At 34.7% G+C, this 15,341-nt stretch overlaps 1 protein-coding gene across 1 annotated transcript in view; it reads left to right on the top strand.

The window, feature by feature from the left end:
• CAAP1 (caspase activity and apoptosis inhibitor 1) overlaps window positions 1–12,639 on the top strand; it is a 49,991-nt gene extending 37,352 nt beyond the window's left edge. Inside the window, exon 6 of the mRNA XM_026009009.2 lies at window positions 7,702–12,639. Within this exon, the coding sequence (XP_025864794.1) occupies window positions 7,702–8,048 (347 nt within the window). The 3' untranslated portion in view covers window positions 8,049–12,639. The remainder of the gene's footprint in view (window positions 1–7,701) is intronic.
• Window positions 12,640–15,341: the final 2,702 nt, after the last annotated feature.

A 15,341-nucleotide genomic window follows, 5' to 3' on the forward strand; every position in this document is an offset into this window, starting at 1 on the left:
AAAAAAAACCCAATTGTTTCTTTTCTTTTCTTTTCTTTTTTTTTTTTAAGATTTTATTTATTCATGAGAGACACACAGAGAGAGAGAGGCAGAGACACAGGCAGAGGGAAAAGCAGGCTCCATGCAGGGAACCCGATGTGGGACTCATTTCTGGTCTCCAGGATCAGGCCCTGGGCTGAAGACAGCGCTAAACCACTGAGCCACTGGGCTGCCCCAATTGTTTCTTTTTCAGAAAATAAAGTTTTGGTTTCTTGAAAAGGCTAGAACTCACTAGAACTGTTGCAAGTTGACTTTCTACTAGAATACAGTAAAGTTGTGTTCCTTGTAAGTTAAAATTTAGTAAAACCAAACTTTTTTGTTGTCTCAGAAAAGAAATCCATGGAAGCATAGCATTGCTGTCCAATAAGCTATGGACTTTGTTACTAATGAGATTCTAGCAGGTTGATAATACTAGAAGCCTTGGAGAGTTAAGAGATTCTACAGGGAAGGACCTAGAGGGGAGGATGGTAAAATGTGCTCTTCTAAATGGCATAACCACTGAATGTGATTAACTTAAAATTAGAGGAGAAAAACTAAAAGAGAAAACAAAAGACTTTAACTCTTTGGATAACCAGCTCTATGATTGCCTAGTAGGAATATAGGATTTTGATTTTCTTGTATTCTCCTCCAAGATATATATATTTTTAGATATTTCCAAAAATGTTACTTATTTAGGGTTTCTGAATAACAATCAACTTAAAAAAGAACTTTTTATCTTGGAAATTTTTAAGCAAAAATAAGAAAAAATAGCATTAACTTCCATGTACTCTCTCCTACTTCAGTTATCCACCTGTGACTAATTTTTTCATCCATACCACTGCCTGCTTCATATTGCTAGATTATTTTAAAGCATATTCTAAACATCTTTTCAGTTGGTTTGTAAATATCTCAGTGTTTGTATCTCAAAGATTAGAGATCTCTTTTTAAGCATGATCATAATGCCTTAAAAAGTTAACATTTCTTAATATTAGATATTCAGAGAGTTTTCACATTTAACCTACTATTCATTGGTTAGTATTGTGATATTAAGATTGATTGGTATAAGTTGTCACCCTACCACCTAACAGCTTTAATAGCTACTAATTATTGTTGAAATCCATCATTAAAGGTTACAGAATATTTTTAAACCTTAGGTATCCAGGCTCAAATTTCTTTGGTTATCTTTATATATATATATTTTTTAACTTTTTTTTTTCTTTTTAAGAGAGAGAGGGATGGGAGGGGGGAGGGACAGAGGGAGAGGATCCCAAGTAGGCTCCATGCCTAGCATGTAGCTTGACATGGGTCTTCATCCAACTCAGAACTCTGAGATCATGACCTGAGCTGAAATCCAGAGTCAAATGCTTAACTTACTGAGCCACCCAGGCACCCCGTCTTAGAATATTTTGTAAACTATATTCGTATGAATGGAGATCCAGATAAGTTCCCTACATTATAATTGGTTGATACTGAGTTTCTTTTTAATGTGTATGCTTGTCCTTTCCATCCCACCCTCCTTTACCTCCCTCTCTGTGCAGTTTATTTCTTGAAGAAACCAGGTTGTCAGAGTTGCTCAGTTTAAATTTTGCTGATTGCATCCCATTGTGTTATTTAATATTATTTTTCTTTAAATTGGTAGTTAGATATAGAGGCTTGATCAGATTCATGTTCAGTTTTTTGACAATATTTTAGAAGCAATGTCGTGTCCTTGAGGCACATAATATACCACAACTTCTCTTTTTGTGATCATGTTCATAGCCATTTTGATATCTTGTCCACAGTGGCTGATAGGAAAGCTCTTGATTTCTTGAGTCTAGCTGTTGTTGGTAATCTAGCTTTTTCTTCTGGGGATTTTTAGGAATTTCTTTTTACCCTTGAGTTCTGATTTTTTACAGGATGTATCTTAGATATGATACACTGCAGTTGGCAAGCCTTTTCAGTGTGAAGAACTTCTTCACCTCAGATCACTTTTTTTTTCTCATATTTCTTTATTTTCCCTCTCCACTGTCTCTTTTTTTGTCTTTTGACTTTATCACTTTAGTCAATTCTCTGCTCAAATATTACCTTACCAAATCACATTGATCACTCTCTGAAAGCATCCTACTACTGTCTTCTTATCTTGGCTTTATTTTTCTTTATAAAACCTGATACGAATTTATAGAGTTTCCCATGACTTAAATTTAATGCAGAGACTTTTTTTTTTTTTTAATTCACTGATGTTTCCTTAACTTTTAAAACAGTGTCTTCTACATAGTAGGTGCTCAGTAATATTTGCTAAATTAATTATATTAGGTTTTTGGACTCATAGGTCATTCATCTTCATCTCTTTTATAGCATATTTTAAACATATTTTTATTTCTTTTCTACGTTTAGAGCATCCCCCCCCCCCCATTTTTTCCAGTGTCTTCCAGCAACCACTGAATGTTTGCTTTTGATAACTATATTTTAAATTCTAACATTTCTTATTCTCAGGTCTTCTTTCACTACACCCTGTACTTTATGTCTGTAGGGTCCACTTCTGTCTCTCTCTAAATATTAAATAGACTCCTCCACCCTTCCTTCTCCCCCATTGGATTATTATCTTTGTTCCCTAAATTTTCTTTATTCATCCTTTGTTTGTCTTGTTTCTTCATTTATTGTAGCTGGGTTTTTTCTGGAAGCTGGTTTGGGTTTCATCAGTAACTGTTTAGATATGTTTTTCTAGGAGAGCTCTTTAAGTGGATGAAGTGGCCTCCCAGTAGAGTGCTTGAGCTTATGGCATGGAGAGGGAGGGAAAGTAGGAAGGGTTCAGTTGGCCCAACCATTCTGAATCAATTTAATTTAATTATCTCATTGTGTGTTTCACAGCCAACTCTTCCTTGGTTCTAAGACTAAGAATTATACTTATCTGTGATGTCTTTGGCTATGGTTTTGCTTTGCTTTTATTTTTTCTGTTAATTTTATCCTGCCTGCTTACATTTTGTAAAACTCTTGCAAAATGTCTTTTTAGATGATATCCTTTTTTGTTATCTAGTATTATGGTTTCATTTCTTCTTTTTTAACTTTTCACAAGGTTATATTCTTAGAAATGGTTGAAGAAATACGTATGTTCATAGAGCAAAATTGAAAAATTCATTTTCTTCTCTTCCCCTACAACTTTAACTTCCTTCACTAGAAGTAACCTTTATTAATAATTTACATATGTTATTTTTAACATAAATATGATTATCACTCATTAGCTTACTTTGTTGACTTAATCATGTCTTGATCATTTTTCCATCTTATGAATTTATTAAATTTTTCCAGATGTATAAAATTCCTCTTTTTACTAATGAATTAATAATATCTTGTTCTTTTAATTTGCATTTCTTGATTAGAAATTACATTGAGCATTTTTAAATATATTTTCTGATGGTTTGTATTTCAGATTTTGTGAAATGCTTGACTTTTTTCTACCCTTTGCCCATGTCTTTAGTTGTTTCTTAATGATACCTAGACATTGTATTCTTATATTTGCCATGAAAAAATGTATTTCATTAATATTTTCTTGTAGAGTACCTCTGATTTTGCCCTCCACCCCCGAGGTCTTACTATTTATTTAGGTAAATTTGTTGAATTTTTTTCCCCCTTTATGGATTCTCCATTTTGTGTTTTACTTAGGTGGGACTGTTGTTAGTTTTATCCTCAATTATTTTACAGTTTTTATGCTATTATTGTATTTTTAGTATCTGTCTTCTGTCACTCAGTGGGTTCTTGGTAGGGAAGGGAATTAGATAGGTGTGCTCAATTTGCCATCTTCCAAAGGAATTCGGACAGATATTTAATTATTTCATGTTCTAGGGTTTGTCTCCTAGATTAATTTAATAATTTACTATTAAGTTTCACAAGCATGCAGTGACTCATTAGATATGCTTCCATTTTATGCATTAAAACTATTCTAAGTTGAATTATTAGCAAGTAGAATGTAGGCTCTATTGAGGTTTAAATATGCTAGCATAACTTAAAAATTCTTTTAAAATTTTATCCCTCAAAATCTTTGTGATTAATAATTCTTGTACATTTGTGTACTTCCAATTGGATATTTAAAACTTTTATTTTTAACAAATAGCAAACCTAAGATAATGCACACACACATACCCTTAAAGTTTTAATTTTAACAAAAAACAAACCTAAGACACATGCACACACATGCATACATGCATGCAGAATGAGGGTGTGGAAGGACAGAATATGACAAGACTGATAATTTTAAGAATTTTGAATGAGGCATTTTGATATTCTTTCTAAAAGAATGTACAAGTTTCACCTCTTCTACCTTGAAGATTATAATTGATAAGAAAAAATTTTATAATTCCTAATACTAAGGATGAGGTAAATAAATTATCTTTGGAAGTGTAGTCATGTATTTGCCAATGATGCTTTAAAAAACAAGTCAATAAAATGATGAAAATTAAGGAATAGTGAAAAGACTTGAAGTATGATCCTAGATCACATTTCAAATAATTTGTCCTGTTACATTGTACAAGTCACTTGACTTGTTTTCACATTGTGAAATGAAGTGCTTATGCTAAGTTACTTCAGATACAAATTGTACAAAGCTTTGGCATCTATGTGCAGGTATCATAGGCAAATGGAATCTGTGAATGCATTCACTGGTACTGTGTTAACAGAGAATCCATAAAGGGAAAAAAATAAATCTTTTTTCAGAGTTTGTTTATTAATTAAGGTTTTGTTTATTTATGAGAGACACAGAGAGAGGCAGGGACACAGGCAGAGGAAGAAGCAGGATCCATGCAGGGAGCCCAATGCGGGACTTGATCCTGGGACCCCAGGATCATGCCCTGAGCTGAAGGCAGACGCTCAACCACTAAGCCACCCAGGTGTCCCTAAGAGCTTATTTTTAAGTAATCTCTACATCCAACATGGGGCTCGAATTTACAACTCCGAGATAAGGGTTGTGTGCTCTACTGACAGAGCCAACCAAGCACCCCAACTTTGAATAATTTTAAATGTAAACAGAACACCAAATTTATGGAGGACCATTTCTTCAGTTATAGGATATCCATAGCTGTTTAAACTAAAGAAATAAAGTAAAGCCCACCTTCTGCCCACTAATAACTTTGAAACCCATAGAATATATAAATGAAAAAAAAAAAAACCATGGAGAGTGTATATAAACATTTTGATCCTGAATCTCTGGTGCCAGTAACTTTATAAAATAAGGATTTTATTATTATAAACTCAGAGCAGAACTCTTTAGCTGTGGTTGCTTCTTAAGCTTATATAAAGAGGCTTAAAAAATTATCTGAATTAGTTGAGAATATATGTAGCTCAGTGGTTCTTAGCCGTTTGAAGTATTTGGAAAAACACGCAAAAATAAGATGAACATAATGTGCATCCCATTAAAAAAATATTTATACACACTCATATATTCTTACAGTCTTTTGGTAAGAAATATAGACTGATATCTGACAGTGATATTTAGCTACAAGATTTGCCATGTGTGTCTAAAGGATGGACTAATGTGGATTCTCCACTTAATGAAAATATCTCTAAGATTTGCTGTTATTTATATACTTACAGATAAATTCAAAGCAAATTAATTTCATAAAAGTACAGCTACTTCAAAATTTGTGATTTAGCATATAAGGGATTCCATAATTATATCATTACACCTTGAACCCTGGACCCAAGATGATAAGTGAGCTTCAGTTATATTGCCTGGACGTTGTAAATGTACTTCTTTTTTCTAGAATATCTATTGTCAAGAAGGTGGGAGGTTCCTGGCTGGCTCAGTAGAGCATATGACTCTTGATCTCAGAGTTGTGAGTTTGAACCCCATGTTGGGCATAGAAATTGCTTAAAATAAAATCTTAAAAAAAAAAAAACGGGTGAAAAAATTAAGTAGAGCATAATTTATTGACATGTTACTTATCTTTCACTGGCTGCTACTGTCAATAGGAAATTCTTTTGGATTATTATCCAAGTGATAAATGTTTTAAGTGAAAGGTAAGTGGTAACCATATCTTGGGAGAAAAGGAAAATAAAGTACTGCCATTTTATATAGACTTACTGTATTACTAGGCTTGTATTTTAGAGATGTCCTAGGACAATTTGCCTTAACTTTTATAGCAGAGAAAGTTGGGATGGTAAGTGATTTGCCCAAAATCACCTACTTAATAGCAAAGTAAGATTTAGAATTCAGGTATTCCAACTTTCAGACCTCCTTCCTCCCCACCCACCATTATATTCTTCTGCTCTTAATTCATTATCAGGCAGTGACTCCTAGTTTGAAAAACAAGTCACTGTTTTTCAAAAAGTTATGTTTTAAAATCTTTTGAACAGACTACAGATTTCCCCTAGGATCAGAGAGTACAGATTTAGAATTTTAGATTAAAGACTGCTAAGCATGAAAATGAACTTTTTGAAACTGAACAATTTAGCTCTTCACTTAATTTGTTTTTGTCTCAAATTGCCAATACTTCTATAAAGCATTATTCCTTTATGCAAAGGGCTATATTCCTTTTTTTTTTTTAAGGCTGTTTGGAGATATTTGTCGCTTTGGGGGAGATATGTAAAATCTTCTTTGGCATCAAATAATTAAAATTGCAACCTTTTTTTTTTTTACAAGTTCTATTTGTAGGCACAAATATAATTTATTGATTCATTTTTCCATATTAATTATGATATAGGGAGTAGTTTTTTAATTATTAGGATGTAGGAGGATCAGTCAGGGTCAGTAAATTGTTATTACAAAACCAGTGGAGTAGAATTGTTTATTACCTTCCCTAAACATTGTATGATGAGAATTTTCCATATGTCAGTAAGTTTTTTCTTGTATAAGACTAGCAGAGCTAACATTTGGGGGATCATGACTTAAAACATGTTAGAGATTTAAAAGATAAATAAATTGGAGATATAAATGTTTAAAGATGGAGATGTCAAAGTTTAAATGACAAGCTGGACTTAATGTCCAAAGCCAGGGTAATTGAGGGCTGTAAATTTATGTCTAGATTCAAGGTTTTAGCATCAGTTATAGAAGTTTTATAACAAATGCATTTTTAAAAATTATAGTGTACTAACTTTATTAATTAAAATCCTCTTGATGAAAACTTATTTCATCTTAGAAAATGGCCTTAGGCATTCTCCTTTAATTTATTGATTTAGAACAAAGTGTTTGAAAAAGCATATGAAAAGATTTAGGATAATTGCAGTGCACATGGTGTCCAGCTTGCCAATGATATTTTTCCTTTTTTGTAGTTTATAAAAAGCAAAGTATTTTAAACAACTCCTAGAATGGAATTTTACTTTTTCATTAATAAGCAGTGCTTTACTCAGGGGTTCTAACATCAGCTTTCATTTTGTATTGTAGAAGGTTCCCTGTGGTATAAAGTGTTGGGAAAAATAATAATAAATATAATTAGGAAAAGAGATCATGGAACTCCATATGGTGGTATAAATCTTCCAGTGCTTCCATGTTCTACTAAATTGGAATGAAAAATACATTAAAATTTATATTAAATTATATCTGTTTTCAAAGTTGAGGAATCAGGGGAAAAGAGGATGGGATAGAGATTATGGAATGTGTTTGGGACTCCATGGTGGGAGGTGGGATCAAAGTAGCCTTTTAATCACAAATAGAAAGGAAATTTTGACCAGGGCATTTAGGTTACATGGTTCTTTCCCCTTTTTTGTTTGTTACAGGCAAAGGGGAAGATAGTGATGTACTCAGTATAAATGCAGATGCTTATGACAGCGACATAGAAGGCCCATGCAACGAAGAAGCTGCTGCTCCTGAGGTCCCAGAAAATACAGTCCAAAGTGAAGCTGGTCAGATAGATGACCTGGAGAAAGACATTGAGAAAAGTGTGAATGAGATTCTGGGACTGGCAGAGTCTAGCCCAAAGGAACCCAAAGCAGCCACCCTGACTGTTCCTCCACCAGAAGATGTTCAGCCTTCTGCACAGCAGCTGGAGCTGCTAGAACTTGAGATGAGGGCGAGAGCTATTAAAGCCCTAATGAAAGCTGGTGATATAAAAAAGCCAGCCTAGTTATTTGACTTGAATCTGAATTCTAGGTGTGTTTGAGCAAAGTCACATCATATAATTTTGTATATGAAGTTTATTTTGGGTCTTATGTGATATTTCTCATGTAATCCTTATTAGATAAACTCATCTTAACCCTAAAATACCTGTGGTTTTTTTGGTTGTTGTTACTTTTATATATATGTTACTGCTTTATGAACATGGCAAATATCATTGGATAACCTGGATACTTTGTTAGTTGAGCATTTAGCTATATCTGCAAATTAATATCTGAAAAGCCATTAGCAAAGAGTCACTGTAATTTTTTTCCTTCATTTTTAAATGTTTTGGCATCCAGCCTAAAAGCTTAAGAAAGATTGACCAAGCATGTTGCTCCTAAGGCTACCTATATTTTGTGGTAGAATATTAAATTATTGCTCCTAGATTTGTTAACAATTTAAGAAATTTAGTCATGCTTATATTCACTTCTAAAATAAGTCTGTCTTAAGGACCCCTTCTGTGGGTGTGGATTTACTAGTAAAAACTGATAACATTTTTTGTGGTAAGGCTTAGAGGTCTGAAATGGCTGAGAAAAACGTTTTTTATAAAGGAAAAAAAAGGACTTAATTTAAGGCCATTTTTAAAAATGTAGAAGTAATCGCCCTACTTTAATTCTAGCAGACAAGCCATTCTAACAGGTATTTGATATTATTGGACACTTTGTTCAAGTTCTTTTCTTCAGTAAAAAGGGAACATATTTTAATTTACATTCCAAGCTATCAGGAAAATAATACTTTATTGTACAGGCTTTTATTTCATGTTTTGCTTGAAGATCTGATGTGCTATAATTCCATGAATTAAAAATAATAAAGACTGTCATTCTGGATCTGAAGACTTTTGATACATTTCCAAAAGCAAAATTAATTTCAGGAAGCTTTGATAAGTCAATGTTATAATTAATCTAATTTTGTATAGTTTTTGTAAATAAATTAACATCTTGCACAGTAATGGATGATTTTTGCCCCATCACTAATTGTAGTTGTTTGATACTGAAATAAATTTAGGTAGAGACTCTTAAAATAAAGTAATTTTTTTCCTAAAATATAAATCTGAAACCACCATTTTTATACTTGCTAACAAATATAGTATATTTTATTTGTAAACCATGCTCTGCTAATGTATGAAAATTTTCCTCATACATAAAACTTGCTAGGATTGTGTTTTATTAGCTGGCTTAATTATATATAACTTTTAGAGTTTCTTGTGGAAATAGAAAGTGCTTATGAAACATTAGAGTTGCAAAGTTACAAATTTATTTTTTTGTTTCTGAACCTGCCTTTAAATAATCCTATCTTTTTTTTTTCTTTTTTTCCTGGAACCTTCCTAATGTAGCACAGGCCTATATCATTTGAAATACTTCTCTTAGGCTGATAAATGCAGGTATGATTTGAATAATGAATTCTCATAGTTACTGCTTCAGGATGAAAAAGCATTGATTATGGTAAAATAATTTTTTATTCCAACCAAAAGTTAAAATAATAACAAAGTAGTATGGAACAAACTATTGCTGCTTACTAATTATAAAATGCAGTGGGTGGTATTTGTGTGATTAAATATACAGTAGTAAACAAGGATCTGAGTGCTTTGTAGCTGCCCAGTTACCACTTTCATGAAGCATTGTGTCTGCTCTGTTCAGTTGCAGAATGGTCTAGAGGCCATTTGACTAGAGTAGTATGTGTGATGTAGAATGAGCTGAACAAATTAGAAGCCACTTAGTTTCCTATCTTGGAAAATCAGCTCTTCCTTTTACTCTTTTTTTTTTTTTTTTCAATATTGAAAGACACAAGAGCTTTTTGAAAAATGAATAGCTTTAGAGAATAGGAATATGTTTATTTTAGGAAAGCCTAATAGGAAAATACTATATATTGATCTAATGCCACTTAAATCAACAGCTTACAGGTGTTTATTAGATACCTCTGAGGTGTTTAGTCTTATTGAGAATCTCAAACTCAGGAATGTTATAGTATAGATTTTAGCACAGAATAGACTAATAATGACGATTTTGGTGCTACTAATTTTTATGCTCCTCCCTTTTGCCAAGGTAAGGAGAATTTTTATGTAATGTGTAATTAGTAAATTAGAAGAGCAAAAAATATTTTGACAGCCTTATTTTTTATCCAAATTGAAGTTCCTCCTGATATTTGATGAGGAACTTGACCCAAACTTGAATGATAGGTAGTAACTGATAATAATGGGTCCTCTGCATTAGCTTTGGGCCACTTTTTTATATTCCTGCTAATTCACACACTCAGATATATCTTAAAAACCTATTACACCAAGTATCCAGTGTAACATACTATTTATCAAAAATCTACTGAATCCCTCCCCTAATCCTTTTGTTGAATCAGTTCTTTTAAACTATCAGGCACTGTATTTTTTCCTTATGAAATTGTTGCCAAAACCCACTTTCAGCAAATTATAGATTCTAGAGCATGACTAGCTATTTGGGGTGTTCTGAATCATTTGAACAGTAATACAAATTGCAGGAAAATACACATTTCAAGGTACGTAAAGAAGGAATGAACCCACAGCTTAGGCCAAATAAAGTTGACAGCCTAAAAATTTCAAAAATTCTCAGTTCCTTCCATTCCATCCTATGAGAAGTAGGAAAAGAGTTCAGTTACAGATATTTTTCCTTTATTGTACTTGTTTAATGCTTAAGTAAAACACCAATGTGCTTTAACTTAAAACTTAGGTTTTTACATGTTTTGTGGTGAGGGGCAAGTTATTTTTTTTTTTTAAGATTTTATTTATTTATTCATGAGGGACACAGAGAGAGGCAGAGACATAGAGGGAGAAGTAGGCTCCCTGGGGGAGCCTGATGTGGGACTCGATCCCAGGACCTGGGGATCACGCCCTGAGCCAAAGGCAGATGCTCAACCACTGAGCCACCCAGGTGCCCCTATTTGCTTGTTTTAATGTTACTCTTCTCCCTATCAAATGCCTTTCTTGAACATTTCCAGTCAATGAAACAAGGCATAATGACATATGTAGCCTGGCTATGTGATACCTTTGTTGGATCTACAATCACCTCTCTCTATATATTTTCTTTCAAGTAGACTCCGTTTTTAAAACAAAAAAGTACTAATGAATATGCAACTAGGAACACAAATATATTTGTTTCATAATCATTATTTAAAAATGCATTGTGATGAAATGAAAAGCATGTGAGAGTTAAGAGCAGAGGGTCTGATTCTGCACAAACCATCTGTGTAACCCTGGACAAGTAACTGTAAAATGAGGGAAATAAATTGTTAGCCAATATAGAAGATTTCTTTCTGCTATAATACTCTGTGATTTTACTACAGAACACTATACAATTTGGTAAGCTTATTTCTTACCTCTTCCCTTCCCCTTTCCCCTGATTCAAAAATGAAGTAGTCTGTTTAATCATTTTTTTGTACTCCAGTGTTGCTGGATATGAACTACAATCCAGTTTTTGAGTTTTTGAGTTTTGCCTGTTAGAGTCTTTATTGTCAGGATCATTTGGTAAGTATACTGTATAGAATTATTTGCATTAGCCCATAAATGTAACTTATCTTTCATTTATTGTTTTATTTAATTTCATGATAATAAGTAAATAATTTTAAGTTAATAAAGTTTTTCCCCCAAGACTTAAAGTGAAAAACAGAACTCTCCTCTGTTCCTTTTATTTTTTAAAGATTTTATGTATTCATGAGAGACACAAAAAGAGAGGCAGAGACACAGGCAGAGAGAGGAGAAGCAGGCTCCTTGCAAGGAGTCCGATGTGGGACTTGATCCCAGGAATCCAGGATCAAGCCCTGAGCCAAAGGCAGGTGTTCAATGGCTGAGCCACCCAGGCGTCTCTTTCCCTATTCTTTTTATACCTGCTCTTGCTAAAGAGATAACCACTTTCAAATCTTTTAGTGATTTTTCTATTTATCTCTGTAATATGACTTATCTCTATAACATGATTCTAAGTAACATGATTATTAGGCTGTTTCTTGATATTTCACTTTTAGGCTTTATTGATCTATTTTGGAAGATGAAGATGAAGATGTATTCCTTTTACCTCTTCCCTAAACACATAGCTTCCTTCTCCATCATCCCAGTACAGTGCAATCACATCACAGTTTTGGATAACATTCAATATTTATACTATTTTGACTATGTAAATACTATTCACAACTGGGTTGTGTGGTATCTGTAATTACATTTTTTTGGGGGGGTGTCCAATTCCTGTTTTAAGTTTTTTGGAGTTAATAATGTAATTGCTTTACTGTTTCATTTGCTCAGTGTTCTGTGTAGCACACATTAACTTAGACCCTAACTGTCCTCCAGGAATATAAGTCTCTTCTTAGTGGGTTCAAAGACATCATGTAATCTAAATTTTTTTTCCCTCTAAAGACATTGTCTCCTGGAAATCTCTGCTATAATAATCTGGGTTGGTTGCTCTTCACCTCTCTCATGTTGAGTATTCCAGTTTCCTGAATCTTCTGTCTTAAATGAGTTTATTCCCTCATTTTGGTGATGTACCTCTTCCAACAGCTTCCTGTGAAAGAATACATGAACAATAAATTGTTTTGATTCATTGGTATAATTCTGCATGGCTCAGTTCTATCCATTCACTCAACTGGAAGATTACGTATGTTGATGTCTAGGCCTGGAATCGTCCCGAACTTTACAGCATTACTCCTCCCTTCCAGCTTCCACTGAAGCTGTTGAGAAGTCATTTGTCTTTTTGATTCTTCATACTCTCCTCTGTTTATTTCTTTTCAGAAGCTTCAGGATTCTTATTCCCAGTATTCTGAAATTTCTTGATGCTGTGTCAGAGAATGGATTCTTTTTCATCCATTTGAGTCAATCACTGGTGAACTTTTGTAATGGGAAAATTCAATGTCATTCGGTTCTGGGAAATATTTAGATATCACTTCTTGGATAACTTCTTTCCCTATATTTTTTTTCTAATCTCTATTTTTGGAACTCCTTTTTTTAAGATACTGGTACCTAGCCTGATTATTTCATTTTTTATTTCTTATTTTGTGTTTTTCATCTTTTTCTTCTACTTTCTCATATATTGTCTCAGTATTCTCTTCCAGTTTCTCCACTTATTTTTTTAAAAGATTCTATCATATTTTATCTCAAAGATCCTGTTTTTTATTCTCTGAGTATTCCCCTTTATTTAAAGATTTATTTATTTATTTATTTATTTATTTATTTATTTATTTATGAGAGACCTAGAGAAAGAGGCAGAGACAGGAAGAGGGAGAAGCAGGCTCCCCACAAAGAGCCTGATGCAGGACTCGATCCTGGAACCCCACCCGGATCATGCCCTGAGCTGAAGTCAGATGCTCAACTGCTGAGCCACCCCAGGCATCCCTAAATATTCCATTTTAAAACTAGCATTCTGCTCTTGTGTCTGTAGGGCAGTGACTCCACCCTTATGTCCAGGTGATGACCCTGTACGTATCCTACAAGCAGAGCTCAAACCTTTGACCAGCCTACGTCTTGGTGTAACAACCTGCAAGCCTCCTAGGAACATGGCCAGACAGGTAGTCTTGTGAAGAGTCTCACAAGAACATTTTATTTGGGCAGCCCGAGTGGCTCAGCGGTTTAGCACCTGCCTTCAGCCCAGGGTGTGATCCTGGAGACCTGGGATCGAGTCCCATGCCGGGCTCCCTGCATGGAGCCTGCTTCTGCCTCTCTCTCTCTCTCTCTCCCTCTCTCTCTCTCTCTCATGAATAAATAAATAAAATCTTAAAAAAAAAAAACAAAACATTTTTTTTTGCCTTTCTGAAAGACAGGAAGGCTCCCTGTCTTGCAGGAGGATGTCCTTAAGCAGTTTTCCCATCCTCCTCCCTGGTTTCCATCCTCCTCCCTGAAATCTGAGACTTGAGACTTGTTACCATGCCCCACTTAGGGCACAGCTGCGTGCTATAAAATTGTTTAGCTTCAGCATAGTATTAGCTCCTCAGGAATAGGGTGTCCCATCAATCCTCTTCCATCTCGTCCCTTTTACTTCGGTGTCTCCCCACACAAGGGCCATGAGGACTTGGCACCTTTGACTACTGTTTTCTCACTGTTTATGTAATAACGTACCTGAATCTAAAAAGAGCTTATTGTTTTCCTTAAATTGGCTAAATTGGCCAGGCCTTGCTTGGCTCTTGGGCGCTGGCCCTTGGAGGTAAAATGTAACATTTTACCTCTCTGAGGATGTTAATTTTAGTGATTGTTTTCAAGTTTCCTTCTGCCTCTTGTCTTCTATTTTCTTCAATTTAATGTTTTTCATTTGTTCTCTAACGTTTTCATAGATTTCCTTAAATCTTTGGTAGTATTTGGCTGATTCATATATTAGAGTAAGACCCTAAAAAGTTGATGGGAAGTTCTGTTTATGAATGAGGCTCTTTAATGGGTGTAATTCACATTTCTCTGTTGACTAAGGATATCCACAGTTCACTCTCAATACTTTTTACTTAGGGCAGCCGGGGTGGCTCAGCAGTTTAGTGCCACCTTCAGCCCAGGACGTGATCCTGGAGACCCGGGATCGAGTCCTATGTCAGGCTCCCTGCATGGAGCCTGCTTCTCCCTCTGCCTGTGTCTCTGCATCTCTCTCTCTCTGTTTCTCATGAATAAATAAATAAAATCTAAAAAAAAAAAAAAAAGACTTTGTACTTAATCCCCCAATTTCTATAGGCTAACCCTGTTCTTAACCACTTGGTGTGCCTGAGTTTATAATATCATGCTTCAACTTTGCTCAGATCTTCTGGGAAGTTAGTGAACAAATGGTTGCCTTTAGTGAGGAGACCAACTTTCTTTTCTTTTTTTAAAGATTTATTTGCTTATTTTAGAGACAGAGCATGTGAGTGGGAGGAGGAGCAGAGGGAGAGAATTTTTTTTTTTAAAGATTTTATTTATTTATTCATGAGATCCACAGAGAGAGAGAGGCAGAGACACAGGCAGAGGGAGAAGCAGGCTCTATGCAGGGAGCCCGACCTGGGACTCGATCCCGGGTCTCCAGGGTCAGGCCCTGGGCCAAAGGCAGCGCTAAACTGCTGAGCCACCCGGGCTGCCCAGAGGGAGAGAATCTTAAAGCAAATTCCCCACGGAGTGTGGAGCCTGATGGTGAAGCTCAAATCCTTGACCCATGAGATCATGACCTGGGCAGAAACCAAGTCAGATGCCGAACTGACAGACTCCTGGACACCCCAAGGATACTAACTTTTATGTTTCATCCATTGATCTCTGTCTTTGGGTCTTTGTTACTGAGCTTGTTTTCGTGTTTAGAATCAAGGGGCTTCT

Source organism: Vulpes vulpes, chromosome 12 (assembly GCF_048418805.1).
Source record: "Vulpes vulpes isolate BD-2025 chromosome 12, VulVul3, whole genome shotgun sequence".
In the NCBI taxonomy this organism is placed as follows: domain Eukaryota; kingdom Metazoa; phylum Chordata; class Mammalia; order Carnivora; family Canidae; genus Vulpes; species Vulpes vulpes.